Raw genomic sequence first — 25,623 nt, 5'->3', positions numbered from 1 at the left:
GTTACAAGAAGTTATGCCTTCACTCGGGCGTTGAAAACTTGAAATATTGTTGCACCTTGTGGATTATTACTGCAGCATACAAAAACTGGAAACAAATTTGTTACTTGAAACGAATTTGTTACCGGAAACAAATTTGTTAGTTGAAACGAATTTGTTACCGGAAACGAATTTGTTACTGGAAACGAATTTGTTACAAGAAGTTATGCCTTCAATCGGGCGTTGAAAACTTGAAATATTGTTGCACCTTGTGGATTATTACTGCAGCATACAAAAACTGGAAACAAATTTGTTACTTGAAACGAATTTGTTACCGGAAACAAATTTGTTACTGGAAACGAATTTGTTACTTGAAACGAATTTGTTACAAGAAGTTATGCCTTCACTCGGGCGTTGAAAACTTGAAATATTGTTGCACCTTGTGGATTATTACTGCAGCATACAAAAACTGGAAACAAATTTGGTACTTGAAACGAATTTGTTACCGGAAACAAATTTGTTACTTGAAACGAATTTGTTACTTGAAACGAATTTGTTATTGGAAACGAATTTGTTACAAGAAGTTATGCCTTCACCCAAACGTTAAAAACTTGAAATATTGTTGCACCTTGTGGATTTTTACTGCAGCATACAAAAACTGGAAACAAATTTGTTACTTGAAACGAATTTGTTACCGGAAACAAATTTGTTAGTTGAAACGAATTTGTTACCGGAAACGAATTTGTTACTTGAAACGAATTTGTTACTGGAAACGAATTTGTTACAAGAAGTTATGCCTTCACCCAAACGTTAAAAACTTGAAATATTGTTGCACCTTGTGGATTTTTACTGCAGCGTACAAAAACTGGAAACAAATTTGTTACTTGAAACGAATTTGTTACTGGAAACGAATTTGTTACAAGAAGTTATGCCTTCACTCGGGCGTTGACAACTTGAAATATTGTTGCACCTTGTGGATTATTACTGCAGCATACAAAAACTGGAAACAAATTTGTTACTTGAAACGAATTTGTTACCGGAAACAAATTTGTTACTGGAAACGAATTTGTTACTTGAAACGAATTTGTTACAAGAAGTTATGCCTTCACTCGGGCGTTGAAAACTTGAAATATTGTTGCATCTTGTGGATTATTACTGCAGCATATAAAAACTGGAAACAAATTTGTTACTTGAAACGAATTTGTTACCGGAAACAAATTTGTTACTTGAAACGAATTTGTTACTTGAAACGAATTTGTTACCGGAAACGAATTTGTTACTGGAAACGAATTTGTTACAAGAAGTTATGCCTTCACTCGGGCGTTGAAAACATGAAATATTGTTGCACCTTGTGGATTATTACTGCAGCATACAAAAACTGGAAACAAATTTGTTACTTGAAACGAATTTGTTACCGGAAACAAATTTGTTACTGGAAACGAATTTGTTACTTGAAACGAATTTGTTACAAGAAGTTATGCCTTCACTCGGGCGTTGAAAACTTGAAATATTGTTGCACCTTGTGGATTATTACTGCAGCATACAAAAACTGGAAACAAATTTGTTACTTGAAACGAATTTGTTACCGGAAACAAATTTGTTACTTGAAACAAATTTGTTACTTGAAACGAATTTGTTACTTGAAACGAATTTGTTACTGGAAACGAATTTGTTACAAGAAGTTATGCCTTCACTCGGGCGTTGAAAACTTGAAATATTGTTGCACCTTGTGGATTATTACTGCAGCATACAAAAACTGGAAACAAATTTGTTACTTGAAACGAATTTGTTACCGGAAACAAATTTGTTACTTGAAACGAATTTGTTACTTGAAACGAATTTGTTATTGGAAACGAATTTGTTACAAGAAGTTATGCCTTCACCCAAACGTTAAAAACTTGAAATATTGTTGCACCTTGTGGATTTTTACTGCAGCATACAAAAACTGGAAACAAATTTGTTACTTGAAACGAATTTGTTACCGGAAACAAATTTGTTAGTTGAAACGAATTTGTTACCGGAAACGAATTTGTTACTGGAAACGAATTTGTTACAAGAAGTTATGCCTTCACTCGGGCGTTGAAAACTTGAAATATTGTTGCACCTTGTGGATTATTATTGCAGCATACAAAAACTCGAAACAAATTTGTTACTTGAAACGAATTTGTTACCGGAAACAAATTTGTTACTGGAAACGAATTTGTTACTTGAAACGAATTTGTTACTGGAAACGAATTTGTTACAAGAAGTTATGCCTTCACCCAAACGTTAAAAACTTGAAATATTGTTGCACCTTGTGGATTTTTACTGCAGCGTACAAAAACTGGAAACAAATTTGTTACTTGAAACGAATTTGTTACTGGAAACGAATTTGTTACAAGAAGTTATGCCTTCACTCGGGCGTTGAAAACTTGAAATATTGTTGCACCTTGTGGATTATTACTGCAGCATACAAAAACTGGAAACAAATTTGTTACTTGAAACGAATTTGTTACCGGAAACAAATTTGTTACTGGAAACGAATTTGTTACTTGAAACGAATTTGTTACAAGAAGTTATGCCTTCACTCGGGCGTTGAAAACTTGAAATATTGTTGCACCTTGTGGATTATTACTGCAGCATACAAAAACTGGAAACAAATTTGTTACTTGAAACGAATTTGTTACCGGAAACAAATTTGTTACTTGAAACGAATTTGTTACTTGAAACGAATTTGTTACTTGAAACGAATTTGTTACCGGAAACGAATTTGTTACTGGAAACGAATTTGTTGCAAGAAGTTATGCCTTCACTCGGGCGTTGAAAACTTGAAATATTGTTGCACCTTGTGGATTATTACTGCAGCATACAAAAACTGGAAACAAATTTGTTACTTGAAACGAATTTGTTACCGGAAACAAATTTGTTACTGGAAACGAATTTGTTACTTGAAACGAATTTGTTACAAGAAGTTATGCCTTCACTCGGGCGTTGAAACCTTGAAATATTGTTGCACCTTGTGGATTACTACTGCAGCATACAAAAACTCGAAACAAATTTGTTACTTGAAACGAATTTGTTACTGGAAACGAATTTGTTACAAGAAGTTATGCCTTCATCCAAACGTTGAAAACTTGAAATATTGTTGCACCTTGTGGATTATTACTTCAGCATACAAAAACTCGAAACAAATTTGTTACTTGAAACGAATTTGTTACCGGAAACAAATTTGTTACTTGAAACGAATTTGTTACCGGAAACAAATTTGTTACTTGAAACGAATTTGTTACTTGAAACGAATTTGTTACTGGAAACGAATTTGTTACAAGAAGTTATGTCTTCACCCAAACGTTTTCAACTTGAAATATTGTTGCACCTTGTGGATTTTTACTGCAGCGTACAAAAACTCGAAACAAATTTGTTACTTGAAACGAATTTGTTACTGGAAACGAATTTGTTACAAGAAGTTATGCCTTCATCCAAACGTTGAAAACTTGAAATATTGTTGCACCTTGTGGATTATTACTTCAGCATACAAAAACTGGAAACAAATTTGTTACTTGAAACGAATTTGTTACCGGAAACAAATTTGTTACTGGAAACGAATTTGTTACAAGAAGTTATGCCTTAATCCAAACGTTGAAAACTTGAAATATTGTTGCCCCTTGTGGATTATTACTTCAGCATACAAAAACTCGAAACAAATTTGTTACTTGAAACGAATTTGTTACCGGAAACAAATTTGTTACTTGAAACGAATTTGTTACAAGTAGTTATGCCTTCACCCAAACGTTATAAACTTGAAATATTGTTGCACCTTGTGGATTTTTACTGCAGCGTACAAAACTCGAAACAAATTTGTTACTTGAAACGAATTTGTTACTGGAAACGAATTTGTTACAAGAAGTTATGCCTTCATCCAAACGTTGAAAACTTGAAATATTGTTGCACCTTGTGGATTATTACTTCAGCATACAAAAACTCGAAACAAATTTGTTACTTGAAACGAATTTGTTACCGGAAACAAATTTATTACTTGAAACGAATTTGTTACAAGAAGTTATGCCTTCACTCGGGCGTTGAAAACTTGAAATATTGTTGCACCTTGTGGCATATTACTGCAGCGTTCAAAAACTTGAAACAAATTTGTTACTTGAAACGAATTTGTTACTGGAAACAAATTTGTTACTGGAAATTGATTGGTGAAACTACGCTTAATATTGTGGGAATTTCGCTATGCATTTATTCACATAAAATTGATGCAGTGTGAATTTGTACTTAGAAACCCCAAGTGTATAATTTACGACATTTAAAATTTCGAAACAAATTTCGAAACATTTTTTATTTGCAATCCTCTACTGACATCTAGTAGTCAAAAGATATGTCCAAAATTTGTTTCGAAATTCGTAACGAGGTTATGGTCAAGAATATAAAAATTCGTTTCCGACCATATATAAGGATACAGTTACACCGCAGTAGATGGACAAATCCAAAACCGATATGTTAAATACATGCAGTTGCATGCCGTATGCTTAAATTTGTTGTTGGTTTGTGAAATATAAAACTGCTGTGGTGAGGGAATAGGTTCAGTGTTACTCGACCGAATTAAAGAAATAACATAAAGTAATAATCTGCTACAATATGGCGCTTTCGCAACTATATTTTTGGGACAGTTTGCTTTCGAAGTACCAGATGAAGCCATTTTGGGAGACCCTTAGATCTTTTACTCTGGTTTTGTTGACTTCATCAAACTTACTTCTCTTCTATGCAATGCCTTCTAACCTGTTGAGTTGCAGGATCCGCCAGGTGTCACCCCCATAACATGTGCCTGGTGTCCTTGTATAAAAGCGCCACGACCTTAAAATACAGCATTTCTTATATCCTCTGGGAGGTGTGTTCGGTTCAGTGTGTTGCAGTTCATGACACCAATGTTTGTAAAAATGGTTAAATTGCGCAAAATTTCTAGGACAGGGCCATGCGTAACGAAACTGTGTAAAACTAATTCCCATAAAATGGTATATAGTGCAAAATAGAATAACACCGTTTCATCTGCGTGAAAACTAGTGTTCATACAGTAAGCTGGCTGACTGACGAGTTATATTCTCTCCGTATATGTACTTAGGGTATCAAAGCATAATTTAATGGTGCGTATATGAAAGGGCAATGTGACATTTATTTACAATATACTTGCGCCGTATTCTACCACGTAGCTTAACAAAACAAGGTATCATTATTATTATTACGGTGAATTATTTGGCATTTTTTACCGCTTGTGCTATACACACTAAACGTGCGGTAAACCAACGTCATGGTTTGACAAATGACGCAGTCCAAAATAAAGTCCTACATACCGTATAAACGCACATAAACTCCCACAGGTTAAAATACGAAAAGCGTACTTCGATATACCTCATTTAAGCAAATGCCCATACAACGTCACTGAATAGACATGGCCCCACGAACTAACAATGCATAAAGCAGCATCCTACATAGTTTAATACCTCGATATAGGTGACGTACAAGTTATGCAAGCTAAAACGAACGGGTGTAAAATCCTCCTACGTCCACAGGGCAAACCGCGAAAAAAAGGCTCCAGCAAACACACAAAACATGGCATATCTTCAGTTCTAGTACAGGTAAAAAGGTAAAATTTCACACCTGTACTAAGTCGAGGATGCTGAATTAAAAAATGCAAAAAAATTTTTGCCACAAAATTCCAAAAATCTACTGTCGTACGCGTACGTATAGATACATGTGGGTTGTGATTTGAAATATAAATGCTTCTTGTAGGAACTGAGAAGATTAGATGCTATCAAAACGGGTATAACTGATGTGGCCTTTATATCACTGATGATGGCATGAGCATTTGCCGAAACGTTTTACAATAAAGCATGTCGCTTTTTACGTCTATTTGGGCCGTTACTTTCACCATTAAAGATACTATCAAATGTCAGTGACTGAAAATTAACTGCAGAAAACAAAAAAGTTTCAAAAACTATGTTGAAAAATGGTTTGTTGGAATTGTCTAAGTACCAGATGAAGCCAATTTTGGGAAAAAATGCGGTCTTTTGCTCTGGCTTTGTTGGTGGCATCAAACGCACTCCTTATCTGCGCAATGCCTTCTAATCTGTTAAGTTGCAGGGAATGCAATTCAACTGTTATTATTTCAGAGTTCAGCAACGAAGATATTGTGAGCAAATCACTACTAGACTGGCGGTTGCGACAACCCAACTAACCAAGTCAAACAACATCATGAGGTGGACGGGAAGAAAGATCGTAGAATGTATCAGACTGGCGGAGGATCGGGATAGATGGAAGAAGGTGGTAAGTAATCAAAGTGCCCTAAAGGTCCCAAGACTATGAAAGTGACTTCAATTGACTTGACTTTTATTACAAACAACGACGTGGAGTTAAACAGAAAGTTTAGTTCAACACCTCCCTAAAACAGGGAATTCTAAGTGCTGTTAACACGTGGTTTTCATCAAGTAAAAGCTTTCAACATAAATGCTTTGTGCATAACGGAATCGAAACTGCAAATTCACGTACGCATTATACGAGGAGATAAACATCCGTAAAAAATTGCGCCATACATTGTGGGTGGGCTGCAAATAACCTGTCATATAAATGGCCGTGTTTTAAAAAGAATTACGTAGGATACAGTTACACCGCAGTAGATGGACAAATCCAAAACCGATATGTTAAATACATGCAGTTGCATGCCGTATGCTTAAATTTGTTGTTGGTTTGTGAAATATAAAACTGCTGTGGTGAGGGAATAGGTTCAGTGTTACTCGACCGAATTAAAGAAATAACATAAAGTAATAATCTGCTACAATATGGCGCTTTCGCAACTATATTTTTGGGACAGTTTGCTTTCGAAGTACCAGATGAAGCCATTTTGGGAGACCCTTAGATCTTTTACTCTGGTTTTGTTGACTTCATCAAACTTACTTCTCTTCTATGCAATGCCTTCTAACCTGTTGAGTTGCAGGATCCGCCAGGTGTCACCCCCATAACATGTGCCTGGTGTCCTTGTATAAAAGCGCCACGACCTTAAAATACAGCATTTCTTATATCCTCTGGGAGGTGTGTTCGGTTCAGTGTGTTGCAGTTCATGACACCAATGTTTGTAAAAATGGTTAAATTGCGCAAAATTTCTAGGACAGGGCCATGCGTAACGAAACTGTGTAAAACTAATTCCCATAAAATGGTATATAGTGCAAAATAGAATAACACCGTTTCATCTGCGTGAAAACTAGTGTTCATACAGTAAGCTGGCTGACTGACGAGTTATATTCTCTCCGTATATGTACTTAGGGTATCAAAGCATAATTTAATGGTGCGTATATGAAAGGGCAATGTGACATTTATTTACAATATACTTGCGCCGTATTCTACCACGTAGCTTAACAAAACAAGGTATCATTATTATTATTACGGTGAATTATTTGGCATTTTTTACCGCTTGTGCTATACACACTAAACGTTCGGTAAACCAACGTCATGGTTTGACAAATGACGCAGTCCAAAATAAAGTCCTACATACCGTATAAACGCACATAAACTCCCACAGGTTAAAATACGAAAAGCGTACTTCGATATACCTCATTTAAGCAAATGCCCATACAACGTCACTGAATAGACATGGCCCCACGAACTAACAATGCATAAAGCAGCATCCTACATAGTTTAATACCTCGATATAGGTGACGTACAAGTTATGCAAGCTAAAACGAACGGGTGTAAAATCCTCCTACGTCCACAGGGCAAACCGCGAAAAAAAGGCTCCAGCAAACACACAAAACATGGCATATCTTCAGTTCTAGTACAGGTAAAAAGGTAAAATTTCACACCTGTACTAAGTCGAGGATGCTGAATTAAAAAATGCAAAAAAATTTTTGCCACAAAATTCCAAAAATCTACTGTCGTACGCGTACGTATAGATACATGTGGGTTGTGATTTGAAATATAAATGCTTCTTGTAGGAACTGAGAAGATTAGATGCTATCAAAACGGGTATAACTGATGTGGCCTTTATATCACTGATGATGGCATGAGCATTTGCCGAAACGTTTTACAATAAAGCATGTCGCTTTTTACGTCTATTTGGGCCGTTACTTTCACCATTAAAGATACTATCAAATGTCAGTGACTGAAAATTAACTGCAGAAAACAAAAAAGTTTCAAAAACTATGTTGAAAAATGGTTTGTTGGAATTGTCTAAGTACCAGATGAAGCCAATTTTGGGAAAAAATGCGGTCTTTTGCTCTGGCTTTGTTGGTGGCATCAAACGCACTCCTTATCTGCGCAATGCCTTCTAATCTGTTAAGTTGCAGGGAATGCAATTCAACTGTTATTATTTCAGAGTTCAGCAACGAAGATATTGTGAGCAAATCACTACTAGACTGGCGGTTGCGACAACCCAACTAACCAATTCAAACAACATCATGAGGTGGACGGGAAGAAAGATCGTAGAATGTATCAGACTGGCGGAGGATCGGGATAGATGGAAGAAGGTGGTAAGTAATCAAAGTGCCCTAAAGGTCCCAAGACTATGAAAGTGACTTCAATTGACTTGACTTTTATTACAAACAACGACGTGGAGTTAAACAGAAAGTTTAGTTCAACACCTCCCTAAAACAGGGAATTCTAAGTGCTGTTAACACGTGGTTTTCATCAAGTAAAAGCTTTCAACATAAATGCTTTGTGCATAACGGAATCGAAACTGCAAATTCACGTACGCATTATGCGAGGAGATAAACATCCGTAAAAAATTGCGCCATACATTGTGGGTGGGCTGCAAATAACCTGTCATATAAATGGCCGTGTTTTAAAAAGAATTACGTAGGATACAGTTACACCGCAGTAGATGGACAAATACAAAACCGATATGTTAAATACATGCAGTTGCATGCCGTATGCTTAAATTTGTTGCTGGTTTGTGAAATATAAAACTGCTGTGGTGAGGGAATAGGTTCAGTGTTACTCGACCGAATTAAAGAAATAACATAAAGTAATAATCTGCTACAATATGGCGCTTTCGCAACTATATTTTTGGGACAGTTTGCTTTCGAAGTACCAGATGAAGCCATTTTGGGAGACCCTTAGATCTTTTACTCTGGTTTTGTTGACTTCATCAAACTTACTTCTCTTCTATGCAATGCCTTCTAACCTGTTGAGTTGCAGGATCCGCCAGGTGTCACCCCCATAACATGTGCCTGGTGTCCTTGTATAAAAGCGCCACGACCTTAAAATACAGCATTTCTTATATCCTCTGGGAGGTGTGTTCGGTTCAGTGTGTTGCAGTTCATGACACCAATGTTTGTAAAAATGGTTAAATTGCGCAAAATTTCTAGGACAGGGCCATGCGTAACGAAACTGTGTAAAACTAATTCCCATAAAATGGTATATAGTGCAAAATAGAATAACACCGTTTCATCTGCGTGAAAACTAGTGTTCATACAGTAAGCTGGCTGACTGACGAGTTATATTCTCTCCGTATATGTACTTAGGGTATCAAAGCATAATTTAATGGTGCGTATATGAAAGGGCAATGTGACATTTATTTACAATATACTTGCGCCGTATTCTACCACGTAGCTTAACAAAACAAGGTATCATTATTATTATTACGGTGAATTATTTGGCATTTTTTACCGCTTGTGCTATACACACTAAACGTTCGGTAAACCAACGTCATGGTTTGACAAATGACGCAGTCCAAAATAAAGTCCTACATACCGTATAAACGCACATAAACTCCCACAGGTTAAAATACGAAAAGCGTACTTCGATATACCTCATTTAAGCAAATGCCCATACAACGTCACTGAATAGACATGGCCCCACGAACTAACAATGCATAAAGCAGCATCCTACATAGTTTAATACCTCGATATAGGTGACGTACAAGTTATGCAAGCTAAAACGAACGGGTGTAAAATCCTCCTACGTCCACAGGGCAAACCGCGAAAAAAAGGCTCCAGCAAACACACAAAACATGGCATATCTTCAGTTCTAGTACAGGTAAAAAGGTAAAATTTCACACCTGTACTAAGTCGAGGATGCTGAATTAAAAAATGCAAAAAAATTTTTGCCACAAAATTCCAAAAATCTACTGTCGTACGCGTACGTATAGATACATGTGGGTTGTGATTTGAAATATAAATGCTTCTTGTAGGAACTGAGAAGATTAGATGCTATCAAAACGGGTATAACTGATGTGGCCTTTATATCACTGATGATGGCATGAGCATTTGCCGAAACGTTTTACAATAAAGCATGTCGCTTTTTACGTCTATTTGGGCCGTTACTTTCACCATTAAAGATACTATCAAATGTCAGTGACTGAAAATTAACTGCAGAAAACAAAAAAGTTTCAAAAACTATGTTGAAAAATGGTTTGTTGGAATTGTCTAAGTACCAGATGAAGCCAATTTTGGGAAAAAATGCGGTCTTTTGCTCTGGCTTTGTTGGTGGCATCAAACGCACTCCTTATCTGCGCAATGCCTTCTAATCTGTTAAGTTGCAGGGAATGCAATTCAACTGTTATTATTTCAGAGTTCAGCAACGAAGATATTGTGAGCAAATCACTACTAGACTGGCGGTTGCGACAACCCAACTAACCAAGTCAAACAACATCATGAGGTGGACGGGAAGAAAGATCGTAGAATGTATCAGACTGGCGGAGGATCGGGATAGATGGAAGAAGGTGGTAAGTAATCAAAGTGCCCTAAAGGTCCCAAGACTATGAAAGTGACTTCAATTGACTTGACTTTTATCACAAACAACGACGTGGAGTTAAACAGAAAGTTTAGTTCAACACCTCCCTAAAACAGGGAATTCTAAGTGCTGTTAACACATGGTTTTCATCAAGTAAAAGCTTTCAACATAAATGCTTTGTGCATAACGGAATCGAAACTGCAAATTCACGTACGCATTATGCGAGGAGATAAACATCCGTAAAAAATTGCGCCATACATTGTGGGTGGGCTGCAAATAACCTGTCATATAAATGGCCGTGTTTTAAAAAGAATTACGTAGGATACAGTTACACCGCAGTAGATGGACAAATCCAAAACCGATATGTTAAATACATGCAGTTGCATGCCATATGCTTAAATTTGTTGCTGGTTTGTGAAATATAAAACTGCTGTGGTGAGGGAATAGGTTCAGTGTTACTCGACCGAATTAAAGAAATAACATAAAGTAATAATCTGCTACAATATGGCGCTTTCGCAACTATATTTTTGGGACAGTTTGCTTTCGAAGTACCAGATGAAGCCATTTTGGGAGACCCTTAGATCTTTTACTCTGGTTTTGTTGACTTCATCAAACCTACTTCTCTTCTATGCAATGCCTTCTAACCTGTTGAGTTGCAGGAGTAACAACAGTACTGTCATCATTCCAGAGTTCAGCAGCCTAGAGTGCCACGATCAATCTTTTCAGTTAGTAAGGCATTTTTGGTGGATTGGGCCTTTATGTACTACTGGTCTCTTCTTGGTAAACAATTTCTGGGAGTATATACCATCTGTATCACGCAGAGCAAAGAGTTACAGAGAAGCTTACAACTTAGTGCATGATCTAAACCCATCTAGTGAGTACTTAAAATATCTTGTGACCACTCCAAACATACCAGAAACAGAACCTGAGGAAAGACAAAATAGGGTAAATGCAAGAAAAATGTGGACTCTTATCCACGCCTACGTTATCGAAAGCGATGATGTTGTCGTAATATACCAAATCAGAAATTTCATCAACTTATTTGCGACTGGTAGTTATATCGCACTTTTGATATTGGTTCTCACTGGATGGGACAGAAGTTTTTCTTGCAGAACAAACAACTTCCACTACACATGTTTTTACACATCCTATGAAGTAATCATGTGCGCTGTATGCATCCAAATATTTGCTGTTGGTTTTCAGCTTTGTATTTTCATTTTATTAAATATTGCTTTTCGTTGTAAGAAAGAAGACTACAAATTTTTTAAAACATTGATGGTCACTTCAGGTGAAAGTACGTTGCCACGAACTTTTGCAGCAATTGTCGAAGATATAAAAAATATACACAGCTCAAACGCCGGTGAAACCTTAGAAGTAATGTGTTCCCGAAACCAATTACCTGCTGCAAATGCTGAAGATTACGGGTTCTTTATATTTTACAAAGTGGTCACTGGCGCTGATTTTGTTGCAGTAGTTCAGGAGATCGACAAACATGGCCCTCATACAGAAAAGTGCTATAGAATAGTGAAGTCTCTAGAGCAAGAAAGCGAACAATACAATCTACACCCTCGAAAGAGGCTTTGCGAAACAATCTGCTGTGTTAGAGGGCCAGAAACTCGTGCCCAAAGTCAAACCAGCTCGAACCAAGCAGAACGAACCCCAACTCCATACCAAACCATCTCAAACCAGGAAGAACAAGCCCCAACTTCAATCCAAACCAGCTCGAGGTCGAAAGTACAAGCCCCAACTTCAACCCAACACAGGTTGATCCCCGAAGAACAAGCCCCAACTTCAACACAAACCAGCTCGAAATCAAAAGTACAAGTCCCAAATTCAACCCAAACCAGCTCGAACTCGAAAGTACAAGCCCCAACTTCAACCCAAACCAGCTCAAACCCGAAAGAACAAGCCCCAACTTCAACCCAACACAGCTCGATCCCGAAAGAACAAGCCCCAACTTCAACCCAACACAGCTCGAACCCGAAAGTACAAGCCCCAAATTCAACCCAAACCAGCTCAAACCCGGAAGAACAAGCCCCAACTTCAACCCAAACCAGCTCGAGGTCGAAAGTACAAGCCCCAACTTCAACCCAACACAGGTCGATCCCCGAAGAACAAGCCCCAACTTCAACCCAAACCAGCTCGATCCCTGAAGAACAAGACCCAACTTCAACCCAAACCAGCTCAAACCCGGAAGAACAAGCCCCAACTTCAACCCAAACCAGCTCAAACCCGGAAGAACAAGCCCCAACTTCAACCCAAACCAGCTCGAACCCTGAAGAACAAGACCCAACTTCAACCCAACACAGCTCGATCCCGAAAGAACAAGCCCCAACTTCAACCCAAATCAGCTCAAACCCGGAAGAACAAGCCCCAACTTCAACCCAAACCAGCTCAAACCCGGAAGAACAAGCCCCAACTTCAACCCAAACCAGCTCAAACCCGAAAGAACAAGACCCAACTTCAACCCAACACAGCTCGATCCCGAAAGAACAAGCCCCAACTTCAACCCAAATCAGCTCAAACCCGGAAGAACAAGACCCAACTTCAACCCAAACCAGCTCAAACCCGGAAGAACAAGCCCCAACTTCAACCCAAACCAGCTCAAACCCGGAAGAACAAGCCCCAACTTCAACCCAAACCAGCTCGAACCCTGAAGAACAAGACCCAACTTCAACCCAACACAGCTCGATCCCGAAAGAACAAGCCCCAACTTCAACCCAAATCAGCTCAAACCCGGAAGAACAAGCCCCAACTTCAACCCAAACCAGCTCAAACCCGGAAGAACAAGACCCAACTTCAACCCAACACAGCTCGATCCCGAAAGAACAAGCCCCAACTTCAACCCAAATCAGCTCAAACCCGGAAGTACAAGCCCCAACTTCAACCCAAACCAGCTCAAACCCGGAAGAACAAGCCCCAACTTCAACCCAAACCAGCTCAAACCCGGAAGAACAAGCCCCAACTTCAACCCAAACCAGCTCGAACCCTGAAGAACAAGACCCAACTTCAACCCAACACAGCTCGATCCCGAAAGAACAAGCCCCAACTTCAACCCAAACCAGCTCAAACCCGGAAGAACAAGCCCCAACTTCAACCCAAACCAGCTCAAACCCGGAAGAACAAGCCCCAACTTCAACCCAAACCAGCTCAAACCCGGAAGAACAAGCCCCAACTTCAACCCAAACCAGCTCAAACCCGGAAGAACAAGCCCCAACTTCAACCCAAACCAGCTCAAACCCGGAAGAACAAGCCCCAACTTCAACCCAAACCAGCTCAAACCCGGAAGAACAAGCCCCAACTTCAACCCAAATCAGTTTGAACCCAGAAGAACGAGCCCCAACCCGAAGTCCAAAAGTTGGTGAAAACTCTGCAGAGTTGAAGCCGGATGAACGGTCAGGCCCAAAAAATGCCCGATATAAAAACCGACCCGAATAGCACGGCCTGCCTTACACCTTAATATGCTATCCAAATGCATGTTCGTGATGCCTAATTTTGAACACTATATTTATGACATAAATTCGTCCGAGATTTGTTCTGGCTTCAACCACATGTAAAAATCGTTTTATGCTTTGAATACGTTTTTGTTGCTTGCTGTATATGGACTAGTATATCAATTACAAAGTGTTCCATGAATTGCTGAAATATAAGTTTAGTGGTACTAAACTTGAGAGAGATAGTGTGCTTATAAATTTAGAAAAGTAAAAATGAGACAGATGTTTTCATTTTGCACCATATTAAAAGCCTAAAACAAGAAACAGTTCTCTGCACATCAATAAAAAGATACGGAATAATGAATTTCTAGGATTGTGTTAATACAGGATTGTATAAATTCTTTGTGGTTTGCTTTTTAACACTTGTCTGGTTTTGATACAGCTCGGGCTGGTATGAAAACTTTGGTGGGCGCATTAAGTAGACGGCTGACAACCGATTGGGCAAATTTGATTAGTTCTTCATTTTCCTGGTTCTGACTTTAACCTAACACAGAAAAGCAATTATTCAAATTAATTAATTTGACTTTTAGGCGGTGTCACGGTTGTTTTTTACACTTGATCTCGCAAAAACGCTAAACGCTCGATTAAGTTTCCTTTTTATTTGATAAGGTCGCTACAGATTTTGTGTATTTTTCTTGTAAATCGAATCAACGCTCCTAAAAGTTTGTGCACACATAGAAACAAGAAGAAAGAACTAAGGCCATACTTGTTATTGGATTTGAGCATGCGAGTCTCTGTGACACGAATCAAAACGGGCAAATGCCAAACATAGATGAGATTCAACGTAACAAAATAACGAAAATATGTTTTTCGGTGTAACACGAGCAAAATCAATTTATCGTGTCTTAAATCAATTGCCGGTTGCATTTTAAACATTTACTTTGGCAATGCAATTTACACGTTTCAAAAGTTTTTGTAACACGTAAGTGGAATCAGAATAAGGTAAAAATTATTGACATTTTTACATTAGACGAAGTCCGATAGCGTACAATAAAAGTCTTAAAAAGTGTGGTAGTCGGCACAAGGTATATGGAACAAAATCAAGTTTCAACATACAGACTTGCATAGCGGAACAGAAATTACACATCTATAGGAAAATGTGTGCTGTTTTATATGATGGTCTGCAAATAACCTGTCATAAAAATGGTGGTAAACAGTAAAAGCCAAAACCTCTGCGTCTGAAATGTACATTTTTATACAGTATTGCATTAAGAGAGGCCAGAAATCAAATGTTCAGCGGTTTTGAATCAAACTAAAAAAATCTTAAATATAAAGACGGCATTGTCTCAGTTATACGTTTCGGACAGTTTGCTATCGAGGTACCAGATGAAGCCATATTTGGCGACATTTCGATCGTCTACTATGGCGTTGATGACAACATCAACTTTATTTCTCATATACGCACGCCCCATGACCTGTTTAATTGCAAGGAAAAAACACGATTGTGATTGTGCCTGTTGCCGGTCTAAAGTGATTCGGTCAATCCACCGACCTTGTGTTACAGTTTTGGTGGATTGCGCCTTACTTTACGACAGGTTTATTCTTCTTTAACATTTTTTGGAAGCACGATCCACAAGTAATAAACAGAGTGAAGAGTTACCATGAAGCTTACCTCTTATAGTGCCGGGGTTATATCCGTCAAGTGGTTATTTAAAATATCTTGTTACTACCCCAAACGAAGAAGGAGCAACATAAGAGGAAAAACAAAAACGCATGAAAGCAAGAAGAATATGGACTCTCGTTTTAAGAATGGCCAGCAAGCGCGGTCTTGTAAAAATGTACACGGCAAGAAGTTTATTGTGCTTGTCAACAGCGTTGACTTACATCTTAGTTTTAACATACTTTTTATGTTTGCAGAGAAGAAGTTTTTCCTGCACCACAAACAAATTATTATTCATCGTACGAAATAATCTTCAGTGGTGAGTGTGTTAAAATGTTAGCGGCCGTTGGTCAAGCTGTTGCTTTCGTTGGCTTGTTTCTAACATTTTATCATAAAAGACCAGATTTAGACATTCTTGAAACTGTGATAGTGGAATCGAGAAACAACACGATGTCCAGTCATTTTGTATCAATTGTGAAAGACATAATGTGGGAAAGCTGGAACAATAATCAAGACTTAAAAACCATTTGCCAGGAAAATGAGATATCTGCGGCTAAATCTGAAGATTACGGATTCCTCATTTTTCAAAGTTTGTTCGATGACCTCGAGGAGGTGTTAGACAGGATTGAAAGAGGAGAAAATAGAGGATGTGAAAATACCTTAGCGTGCTTAAAAAAAACAACTGCGTTTATAGTAACATTAACGTCGTCCTAACCTGATTAAAACTTTTTGTAGCTGATTTATCTGTTCATTTGTACACGATATATACACGATACGATTCCCCTTTACTGTGATGACTATTCACAACACGGATCTGTCCAGTTTTTTTCTAACCAGAGCCAAGGTACATTTGAATGAAAGGAGAAACCCTTTAATCAGTGCATTTTATTGCCAGTCAGATTAAACAATCCTCGTTCTTCATTTTTTTTCTGCTTTTTTGTGTCGACAAAGTTTATGCTATCATTTTGTGTTGAGCATTAATTACCAGAGCACGAGATACTTTCCATGTCTTTATTGCACCGTATTTTTGTCAATCGTGTTTTTTCATCCAGTCGTATGAAGCTTGTCGTGAAAATACTGAAGCTGCCGTCAATGCAGAAGATTACGGGTTTTTCGCGTTTTACAATGTGACCTGTCGCACACACCTCACAACCAAAAACGACCAAAATCGCCAAGAAATTGACGAAAATGTTAAAAAATACTTGGAGAAATCTGGCCCTATGTTTAAATCGGCGTCCGACCAATAATCTATTGAACACCCCTTTTTTGTGTTGATGCGATTTTAAACTTTATTGAAAGTGTATAATTTTCGAACTGGTTTGTTCTGTAGTTTGTTGAAAATTTTCGAAAAGTTATAGTGACTGGGATCGAGTGTTTGTTTATTCCTAAATTTCTATTGTTACTTGCTTTTGACTTCAAGCGACATGATGTGTTCAACATGTTTATATAAATATGCATATATATCCGAATTCATTATTAAAAGTTGGGAACACCTTACACAAGAAATTTGTTAAATTAAAGGGAATTTTGGAATCGTGCAAAACATTTATAAAGAAAATATATTTTCGGTTACGTTCTTCAAGGTGATAAGGCGAGGAAACGAAATGAGGTTAAGGATAAAAATCTAAATAAACTAAAGGATTTTACGGAAGTATTGGTTTTGCAAAGAAAGGCCATGAAAAGTAAAAAAAGTAAAAATTACCAATAACACCTGTTTTATGAATTGCTGGATCAAGTTACATTTTACATCAACGTTCAAAAATTCTTAATTCAAACCACCTTAAGATATTGTGGATTTAATTGAACTCAGTCATACATTTCTTCTCGTGGTATTTGCTGAAGCTTGCACAAACCGGTATTTGTTGGTGAAAAATGTTAAAGCAAAATCGCATTTGGTACAGAGCTTTTGTCAAATGATATGACAACATGTTGTTGCAAATGTAAACCATCTAATCTAAACCAACAAAACTTAGTAAGGCCGTATTTTGTGCGATGCACCTGCAGACGTAGAACTGAATTACAAAATGCATTCACATGAACTTTGCTTTGTCAAAAAAACTGTCTTTCTTATTGCAGGCACGAACCATATTTTCTATGACGTGTTCCCTCATTGCAAATGGTAAGCAATTAACTAGTCAATAAAAACACTACTACACTAATTTTTGTCTGGTGGAGAATTGTATTGAAGGCCAAGCGTTATCCTGCCCGATTTGTGTGCAGTCTGGATTTGTTAATTACAAATTTGTGTTGCAGCTTTTTTAGTTTTTACCATTCATGTGAAAAATTGTAAAAAAAATTATATTATTATAAAATTTATTTCGGCCTTTAGTGGGATTTTTTGTTGTGAAAACTATTAGATGACACAAAAAGCTTTACACTAATCTAGAGATCCTATATTTTTGGGAAAATGGGTCGACAAAAATGTATTTAAGAAACAGTCATAACTGCCACGTTCTTGTGGCAAACACTAGCACAAAAGCTTATGCTGGGGTCGGCAAATGATTACGTCTATGCTAAACTTGCAAGGTAAAAATCATATTTACATTGTTGCATAAAACCTATGTTTGTAAAAATGGTTAAATTGCGCAAAAAGAGCATTACTAATTTCCACACACAGGCATATCAGGTAAACAGGGTCATGCGTAACGAAATTGCATAGAACTAATTCCCATAAAATGGTATATAGTGCAAAATAGAATAACACCGTTTCATCTACGTAAAACTAGTGAGTTGCAAGCGGGCCCGAAAATCTGAGCCCGAACCCGGCCCGAACCGGAAAGTAAAAGCCCGAAGCCCGGCCCGAACCCGAAACGTTTTTGCGAAGCCCGTTTAGGCCCGAAATTTTGATTGACAGGCCTATCCACGAAAGCCTTGCAACAAAGTATGAGAAAGAAAAAAAAAGAAAGACAACAAACACAATGAACAATAGTAGACAATGGAGTAAATTATACGTTTTAGAGCATGGTGGGCATTAGGTCAAAGCCAGAGAATAGTTACTAAAAAATGGCGGAAACGGAACGTAAAGTCAGGCCCGTTTTCTGACAAATACCTAAGCCCGAGCCCAGCCCGAACCCGGCCCGAAAAGCCCGGCCCGACTTGCTCTGAGCTGGCTGACTGACGAGTTATATTCTCTCTGTATATGTACTTAGGGCACCAAAGCATAATTTAATGGTTGTGACATTTATTTCAAATATACTTGCTCCGTTTCTACCACGTAACTTAACAAAACAAGGTATTATTATTATGATTACGGTAAATTATTTGCCATTTTTTTACAGCTTGTGCTATACACACTAAACGTGCGGTAAACCAACGTCATGGTTTGACAAATGACGCAGGCCAAAATAAAGTCCTACGTACCGTACAAACGCACATAAACTCCCACAGGTTAAAATACGAAAAGCGTACTTCGATATACCTCATTTAAGCAAATGCCCACTCAACTTTGCAGCATAGACCCATGAACTAATAATGCATCAAGCAGCATCCTACATAGTTTCATACGTCGATATACAGGTGGCGTAAACGTTAAACAAGCCAATACGAACGGGTGTAAAATCCACTGTCGTACGCGTACGTAATCACATGTGGGTTGTGATGTGAAATATAAATGCTCCATGCTGAAACTGAGGACATTATATACTATCTATTGTCATTGACTGAGAATTAACTGGAGAAGTGGCGAATTTTTAGCACTTTGTTTAACTCCTTTATTTTCACACACCTACGTGCACTTATAATCGCTTTGTTTGAAGCGTTGCCTATTGGGTATCCCGGCACTTAACTCTGTTATTGTTTGTTGTGTTTAATTGGTTTGTTTTGCCAATCATATTTTCACTACATCATATTTCCATGGCATATATCTTGTTTTACCACCTATTACTATTGTTGTGTTTAATCGGTTTGTTTTGCCAATCATATTTTCACTATATCATATTTCCACGGCATATATCTTGTTTTTCCACACACTGTATATATCTTGTTTTACTACACACCATTCACCTATTTGTTTTATATTGTAATAGTTGTCTTTTCTCCGTTTGTATGATCGCCCTTTCCCCGCCACTAATTACGCTTGATGGTTGTATCGTTACCCGGATGTGCCTTTGGTCGTCACGTGATTGTTTCTTCCACGTACGTGGCCGCGTCGCACGTGCGAGTAAAATAATGAAGGTCAGTCTTCCTCTGGGCGTCGTGTGAGTTACACCTGTTGGTTTCTGTTCTGTACTGTACTGGCGTTTACTGATTATTGAGCGCAACGTATCGAAGTTGGAAGTACGTGTTGTTGTATGCCAGTGTATTTTATCGCTTTTACTTAAACAAGGCGCCCATTGGTGAAACCAGTTTGTGGTCTTTCATTGGCTTTGTGGTGAGCCGTTATTGCAGGGTTCGGGCAGTTTCCGAATTAGGGAGGCAGTTTTGGTTTAACATATAGAATCAGGCAAAAGGGGTCGATTCGAGTTTAACGTCGCCATCTGAAAGACCGTTTAGCCGTATTCCCAAAGCTGCCGAAATAATTCCGTAACAACTTGGCGAGCGCGCGAGGACCCTGTCACCACTACCCGCTGGTTTTATTAGGAAGACTCCCCGTTTTGTGTTTTTAAGTATTGTATTTTAGGTTGATTTTATAATGTCTTTTAACGTTTTAATGCAACCTCCGCCTTTACGGCCTGGGGAGGAACTAGGTCAATATTTTAATATGCTCGAATCTTATTGTACAAGCGTTGATGCTTCAGAAGAAATGAAACGACATCTGTTTTTTTAGCAAGCATTGGCAACGATCTGAAATGGGCAATACAAGAGAAGGACTCCAATCTCTTTACAATTCCGTTTAAGGACTTGAAGGAACGCGCACTGCGTCATAAGTCTAGCGGCCAACACGCGGAACGCCAACGCGCCGATTTGATAAGGCGCGTGCAGTTACCTGGCGAGTCCGCGCGAGATTGTGTTTATGCCCTGCAAACACTGGGGGATAACGCTTACAGCAACTCTTCAGAAGCTGCCCTCAAAAACGAAGTGCTGTACATTACCTTGCTACAAGGCTTGCAAGACAGGCGCCTTGCTGAAACTATCCCTGCGGCAACCAAGTACACAAGGACGTTCAGAGCCGCCGCCCAGGTCGTGGTCGATGCTCAAGTACCGAGTTTTGTTCAGGTTGCCACAGTTAACGCAAAAACATCGGAAATTGATACCATTTTGTAAAAGCTCGAAGACATGGAACGACGCACAACGGAACGGAGTGCTAAATTCGAAGACACTTTGAAGACCCTACAAGCTAAAGTTGATTCCCTTAAAAGGACAGGACATTTTTATGGCCACCACGAGCAAAAACGAAAGTGCTACGGCTGCGGACAGCCAGGCCATTTTCGACGCGACTGCCCGCACCTGGGTATGCGCTCAAAAATGGTTAGGGTAAGACGCGAGCCTGGGTCATTACCAACTTCTTTTTACAGACCGCCCAAACGCCCCGAGAATGTAAATGAGTCCTCGAGTCAACAAACAACCGCACCAGACAGAGCAAACAGACCAACTGCAGGTCCGGAATCTACACCCAAGGAGAGAATTGCACCACCTCCAGCGCTTGCACGGTTTGTTACCATTTTGGTTGGGCAGTCGACCATGTGTGCTTTGTTAGACACTGGCTCGGGTGTATGTCTGATGAGTGCGATAAAATGGGACTCATTCGGCGCAGAACAAAACCTACAGATAAATAGATCCCCTTCCAAGCACTTGGTAGATGCCGATGGGCTACAATTGGCGGTGAAAGGCAGTATTAGTCTACCTCTTCGAGTGGGTGGCATAATGAATAATGCAACCGTTTACATCGTGCAGAACCTTAATCACGATTTTATTCTAGGGTTGGATTTTCTTCAGGCAAATGCGTGCAGAATCTGCTACAGGGAAAATATGTTAACAGCAGGAGACGCCAGCCTTCCCCTCTTTAGTTCTCCGACAGCCTTGTCCCAACCCTGTGACGTATGTGTTGCGGATGACGTCCTTATCCCAGCGTTCGCAGAGGTATGTGTAACAGGCAGCTTATGTCAAGAATCTCTTAATTCACAAGAGTTGGCCACTCCGGTTCTAACGGAGCAGATAGCTGGGTTCGTGGAGAGATTTGGGTTATTGACTGCGACAAGTGTAACGATGACGCAAAGCCGCGAGGTGAACGTGTTTGTGGCAAATTTGGGGGATGAGGATGTAACAATACCAAGTGGGGCGAGATTCGCTACGGTTACCCCTGTGTATGCTTTTGGTAACCTCGATTGCAAAATCCCAGGTACTTGTATAGTGGTAGAGGGAGGTATCCCTGGGTGTAAACACCCTGAGTGTTTTGTTACAGACACCCAGATTTGTTCCGTATCGGCCCAGAAAATATCTAACCAAGATCCGTTTCAGGACTTTGTAGACAAAGTCACCATCGGTGACCGATTAACGGCAGATCAACGAGGTGAATTGTTCGATTTGCTGCGTGCCAATCATCAAGCGTTTTCGACTTCCAAAGATGTCTTGGGGCGCACTGATATCGTGCGTCATGTTATCGACGCGGGTGACACAGCCCTGTAAGACAGCCTCCGCGTCGCATGCCTCATCACAACAAAGCAAAGGTAGAGGAGATCTTAGCTGAAATGGACAGACAAGGCCTAATCCGACCTTCGAAATCATCGTGGAGCAGCCCGATAGTGTTGGTCCGAAAGAAATCCGGTGAGACTCGTTTTTGCGTTGATTACCGCCAGTTGAATGAGTTAACTAAAAAAAATAGCTACCCGATTCCCCGGATAGATGACAGTTTAGACAAAATGTCCAACGCCGCCTATTTTTCAACTTTGGATCTATAATCCGGGTATTGGCAGGTTGCAATGGACGCCTCTTCCCGGGAGAAAACAGCTTTCACTAGCCACGTCGGGCTTTTTGAATTTAATGTAATGCCCATGGGCCTGTGCAATTCTGCAACGACTTTTCAGCGCCTGATGCGTATTGTCCTGAACGGAATCGAATGGCAGGGAGCCCTAGCGTACTTGGATGATATCATTGTATACTCGAAAACTTTTGAAGAGCATTTAAAGCGACTGTCGGACGTGCTAACTAACAAGAATCAAAACGCTGGTTCTCGTTGTACATGATGCTTTTCCTGTGTTTTATACGTTCGCCTCATATGTGCCGTTTACGTGTTCACCCTTGTTGGTTCTGCGATACCCGGATGTGCCTCTTGGAATCACGTGATTTGTTAATCAACGTTATCAGCGTGATTGGTGTGGTAACACGTGCTTGAGAAGGAAGCATGGTCAGTCTTCCTCTGGGCGCCGTGCGAATAACACCGTGTTGTTTTGTGTCGTGTATTTGCTGGCGTTGACTTGTAGTGGAACTTGTCGAATTCGGACTCGTTTTATGCGAATGCTTTTTATTGTTTTATTTAAACAAGGCGCCCATTAGTGAAACCAGTTTGTGGTCTCTCTTTGGCTTAGTGGTGAGCCGTTATTGCAGGGTTCGGGCAGTTTCCGAATTAGGGAGGCAGTTTTGGTTTAAGGGGTACAGAATAAGACACAAACAGATCGATTGGGATTTAACATCGCCACTTGAAAGGTCTTTTAGCCGTATTCCCAAAGCTGCCGAAATAATTCCGTAACACGTGCAAGGTAAAACTCATATTTACACCAATTGTGATGTTTATGTTTGTGCTAGTTATCCGCCAGGTGTCACCCCCACAACATGTGCCTGGTGTCCTTGTATAAAAGCGCCACGACCTTAAAATACAGCATTTCTTATATCCTCTGGGAGGTGTGTTCGGTTCAGTGTGTTGCAGTTCATGACACCAATGTTTGTAAAAATGGTTAAATTGCGCAAAATTTCTGGGACAGGGCCATGCGTAACGAAACTGTGTAAAACTAATTCCCATAAAATGGTATATAGTGCAAAATAGAATAACACCGTTTCATCTGCGTGAAAACTAGTGTTCATACAGTAAGCTGGCTGACTGACGAGTTATATTCTCTCTGTATATGTACTTAGGGTATCAAAGCATAATTTAATGGTGCGTATATGAAAGGGCAATGTGACATTTATTTACAATATACTTGCGCCGTATTCTACCACGTAGCTTAACAAAACAAGGTATCATTATTATTATTACGGTGAATTATTTGGCATTATTTACCGCTTGTGCTATACACACTAAACGTGCGGTAAACCAACGTCATGGTTTGACAAATGACGCAGTCCAAAATAAAGTCCTACATACCGTATAAACGCACATAAACTCCCACAGGTTAAAATACGAAAAGCGTACTTCGATATACCTCATTTAAGCAAATGCCCATACAACGTCACTGAATAGACATGGCCCCACGAACTAACAATGCATAAAGCAGCATCCTACATAGTTTAATACCTCGATATAGGTGACGTACAAGTTATGCAAGCTAAAACGAACGGGTGTAAAATCCTCCTACGTCCACAGGGCAAACCGCGAAAAAAGGCTCCAGCAAACACACAAAACATGGCATATCTTCAGTTCTAGTACAGGTAAAAAGGTAAAATTTCACACCTGTACTAAGTCGAGGATGCTGAATTAAAAAATGCAAAAAAAATTTTGCCACAAAATTCCAAAAATCTACTGTCGTACGCGTACGTATAGATACATGTGGGTTGTGATTTGAAATATAAATGCTTCTTGTAGGAACTGAGAAGATTAGATGCTATCAAAACGGGTATAACTGATGTGGCCTTTATATCACTGATGATGGCATGAGCATTTGCCGAAACGTTTTACAATAAAGCATGTCGCTTTTTACGTCTATTTGGGCCGTTATTTTCACCATTAAAGATACTATCAAATGTCAGTGACTGAAAATTAACTGCAGAAAACAAAAAAGTTTCAAAAACTATGTTGAAAAATGGTTTGTTGGAATTGTCTAAGTACCAGATGAAGCCAATTTTGGGAAAAAATGCGGTCTTTTGCTCTGGCTTTGTTGGTGGCATCAAACGCACTCCTTATCTGCGCAATGCCTTCTAATCTGTTAAGTTGCAGGGAATGCAATTCAACTGTTATTATTTCAGAGTTCAGCAACGAAGATATTGTGAGCAAATCACTACTAGACTGGCGGTTGCGACAACCCAACTAACCAAGTCAAACAACATCATGAGGTGGACGGGAAGAAAGATCGTAGAATGTATCAGACTGGCGGAGGATCGGGATAGATGGAAGAAGGTGGTAAGTAATCAAAGTGCCCTAAAGGTCCCAAGACTATGAAAGTGACTTCAATTGACTTGACTTTTATTACAAACAACGACGTGGAGTTAAACAGAAAGTTTAGTTCAACACCTCCCTAAAACAGGGAATTCTAAGTGCTGTTAACACGTGGTTTTCATCAAGTAAAAGCTTTCAACATAAATGCTTTGTGCATAACGGAATCGAAACTGCAAATTCACGTACGCATTATACGAGGAGATAAACATGCGCAAAAAATTGCGCCATACATTGTGGGTGGGCTGCAAATAACCTGTCATATAAATGGCCGTGTTTTAAAAAGAATTACGTAGGATACAGTTACACCGCAGTAGATGGACAAATCCAAAACCGATATGTTAAATACATGCAGTTGCATGCCGTATGCTTAAATTTGTTGTTGGTTTGTGAAATATAAAACTGCTGTGGTGAGGGAATAGGTTCAGTGTTACTCGACCGAATTAAAGAAATAACATAAAGTAATAATCTGCTACAATATGGCGCTTTCGCAACTATATTTTTGGGACAGTTTGCTTTCGAAGTACCAGATGAAGCCATTTTGGGAGACCCTTAGATCTTTTACTCTGGTTTTGTTGACTTCATCAAACTTACTTCTCTTCTATGCAATG

General features: G+C 39.1%; 1 protein-coding gene, 1 long non-coding RNA gene and 1 pseudogene across 2 annotated transcripts; all 3 read left to right on the top strand.

The window, feature by feature from the left end:
• The first annotated feature begins 6,053 nt into the window (after window positions 1–6,053).
• Window positions 6,054–25,107, top strand: LOC145207096 (uncharacterized). The gene is made up of 4 exons (XR_013853735.1): window positions 6,054–6,279; window positions 8,321–8,474; window positions 10,516–10,669; window positions 24,826–25,107. It is a non-coding gene; the product is annotated as an uncharacterized LOC145207096 (long non-coding RNA).
• Window positions 11,182–14,037, top strand: LOC145207092 (uncharacterized). The gene is made up of 2 exons (XM_080078581.1): window positions 11,182–13,111; window positions 13,155–14,037. Exons 1-2 carry the CDS (start codon window positions 11,182–11,184, stop codon window positions 13,997–13,999), a joined length of 2,775 nt encoding a protein of 924 aa, XP_079934707.1. The 3' UTR covers window positions 14,000–14,037.
• On the top strand, window positions 19,739–23,207 carry LOC145207095 (uncharacterized; annotated as a pseudogene).
• Window positions 25,108–25,623: the final 516 nt, after the last annotated feature.

The sequence above is a fragment of the Phallusia mammillata genome, unplaced genomic scaffold (assembly GCF_965637545.1).
Source record: "Phallusia mammillata unplaced genomic scaffold, kaPhaMamm4.hap1.1 HAP1_SCAFFOLD_85, whole genome shotgun sequence".
In the NCBI taxonomy this organism is placed as follows: domain Eukaryota; kingdom Metazoa; phylum Chordata; class Ascidiacea; order Phlebobranchia; family Ascidiidae; genus Phallusia; species Phallusia mammillata.
This window is presented reverse-complemented; position numbering and strand designations above follow the sequence as displayed.

Bases quoted from the DNA above. Each gene is read 5' to 3' on its own strand.
- LOC145207092 (XM_080078581.1), top strand. From the start codon at position 11,182: ATGGCGCTTTCGCAACTATATTTTTGGGACAGTTTGCTTTCGAAGTAC. The intron at 13,112-13,154 runs GCTCAAACCCGA...AACCCAACACAG, and splicing joins CCCAACTTCAACCCAAACCA to CTCGATCCCGAAAGAACAAG.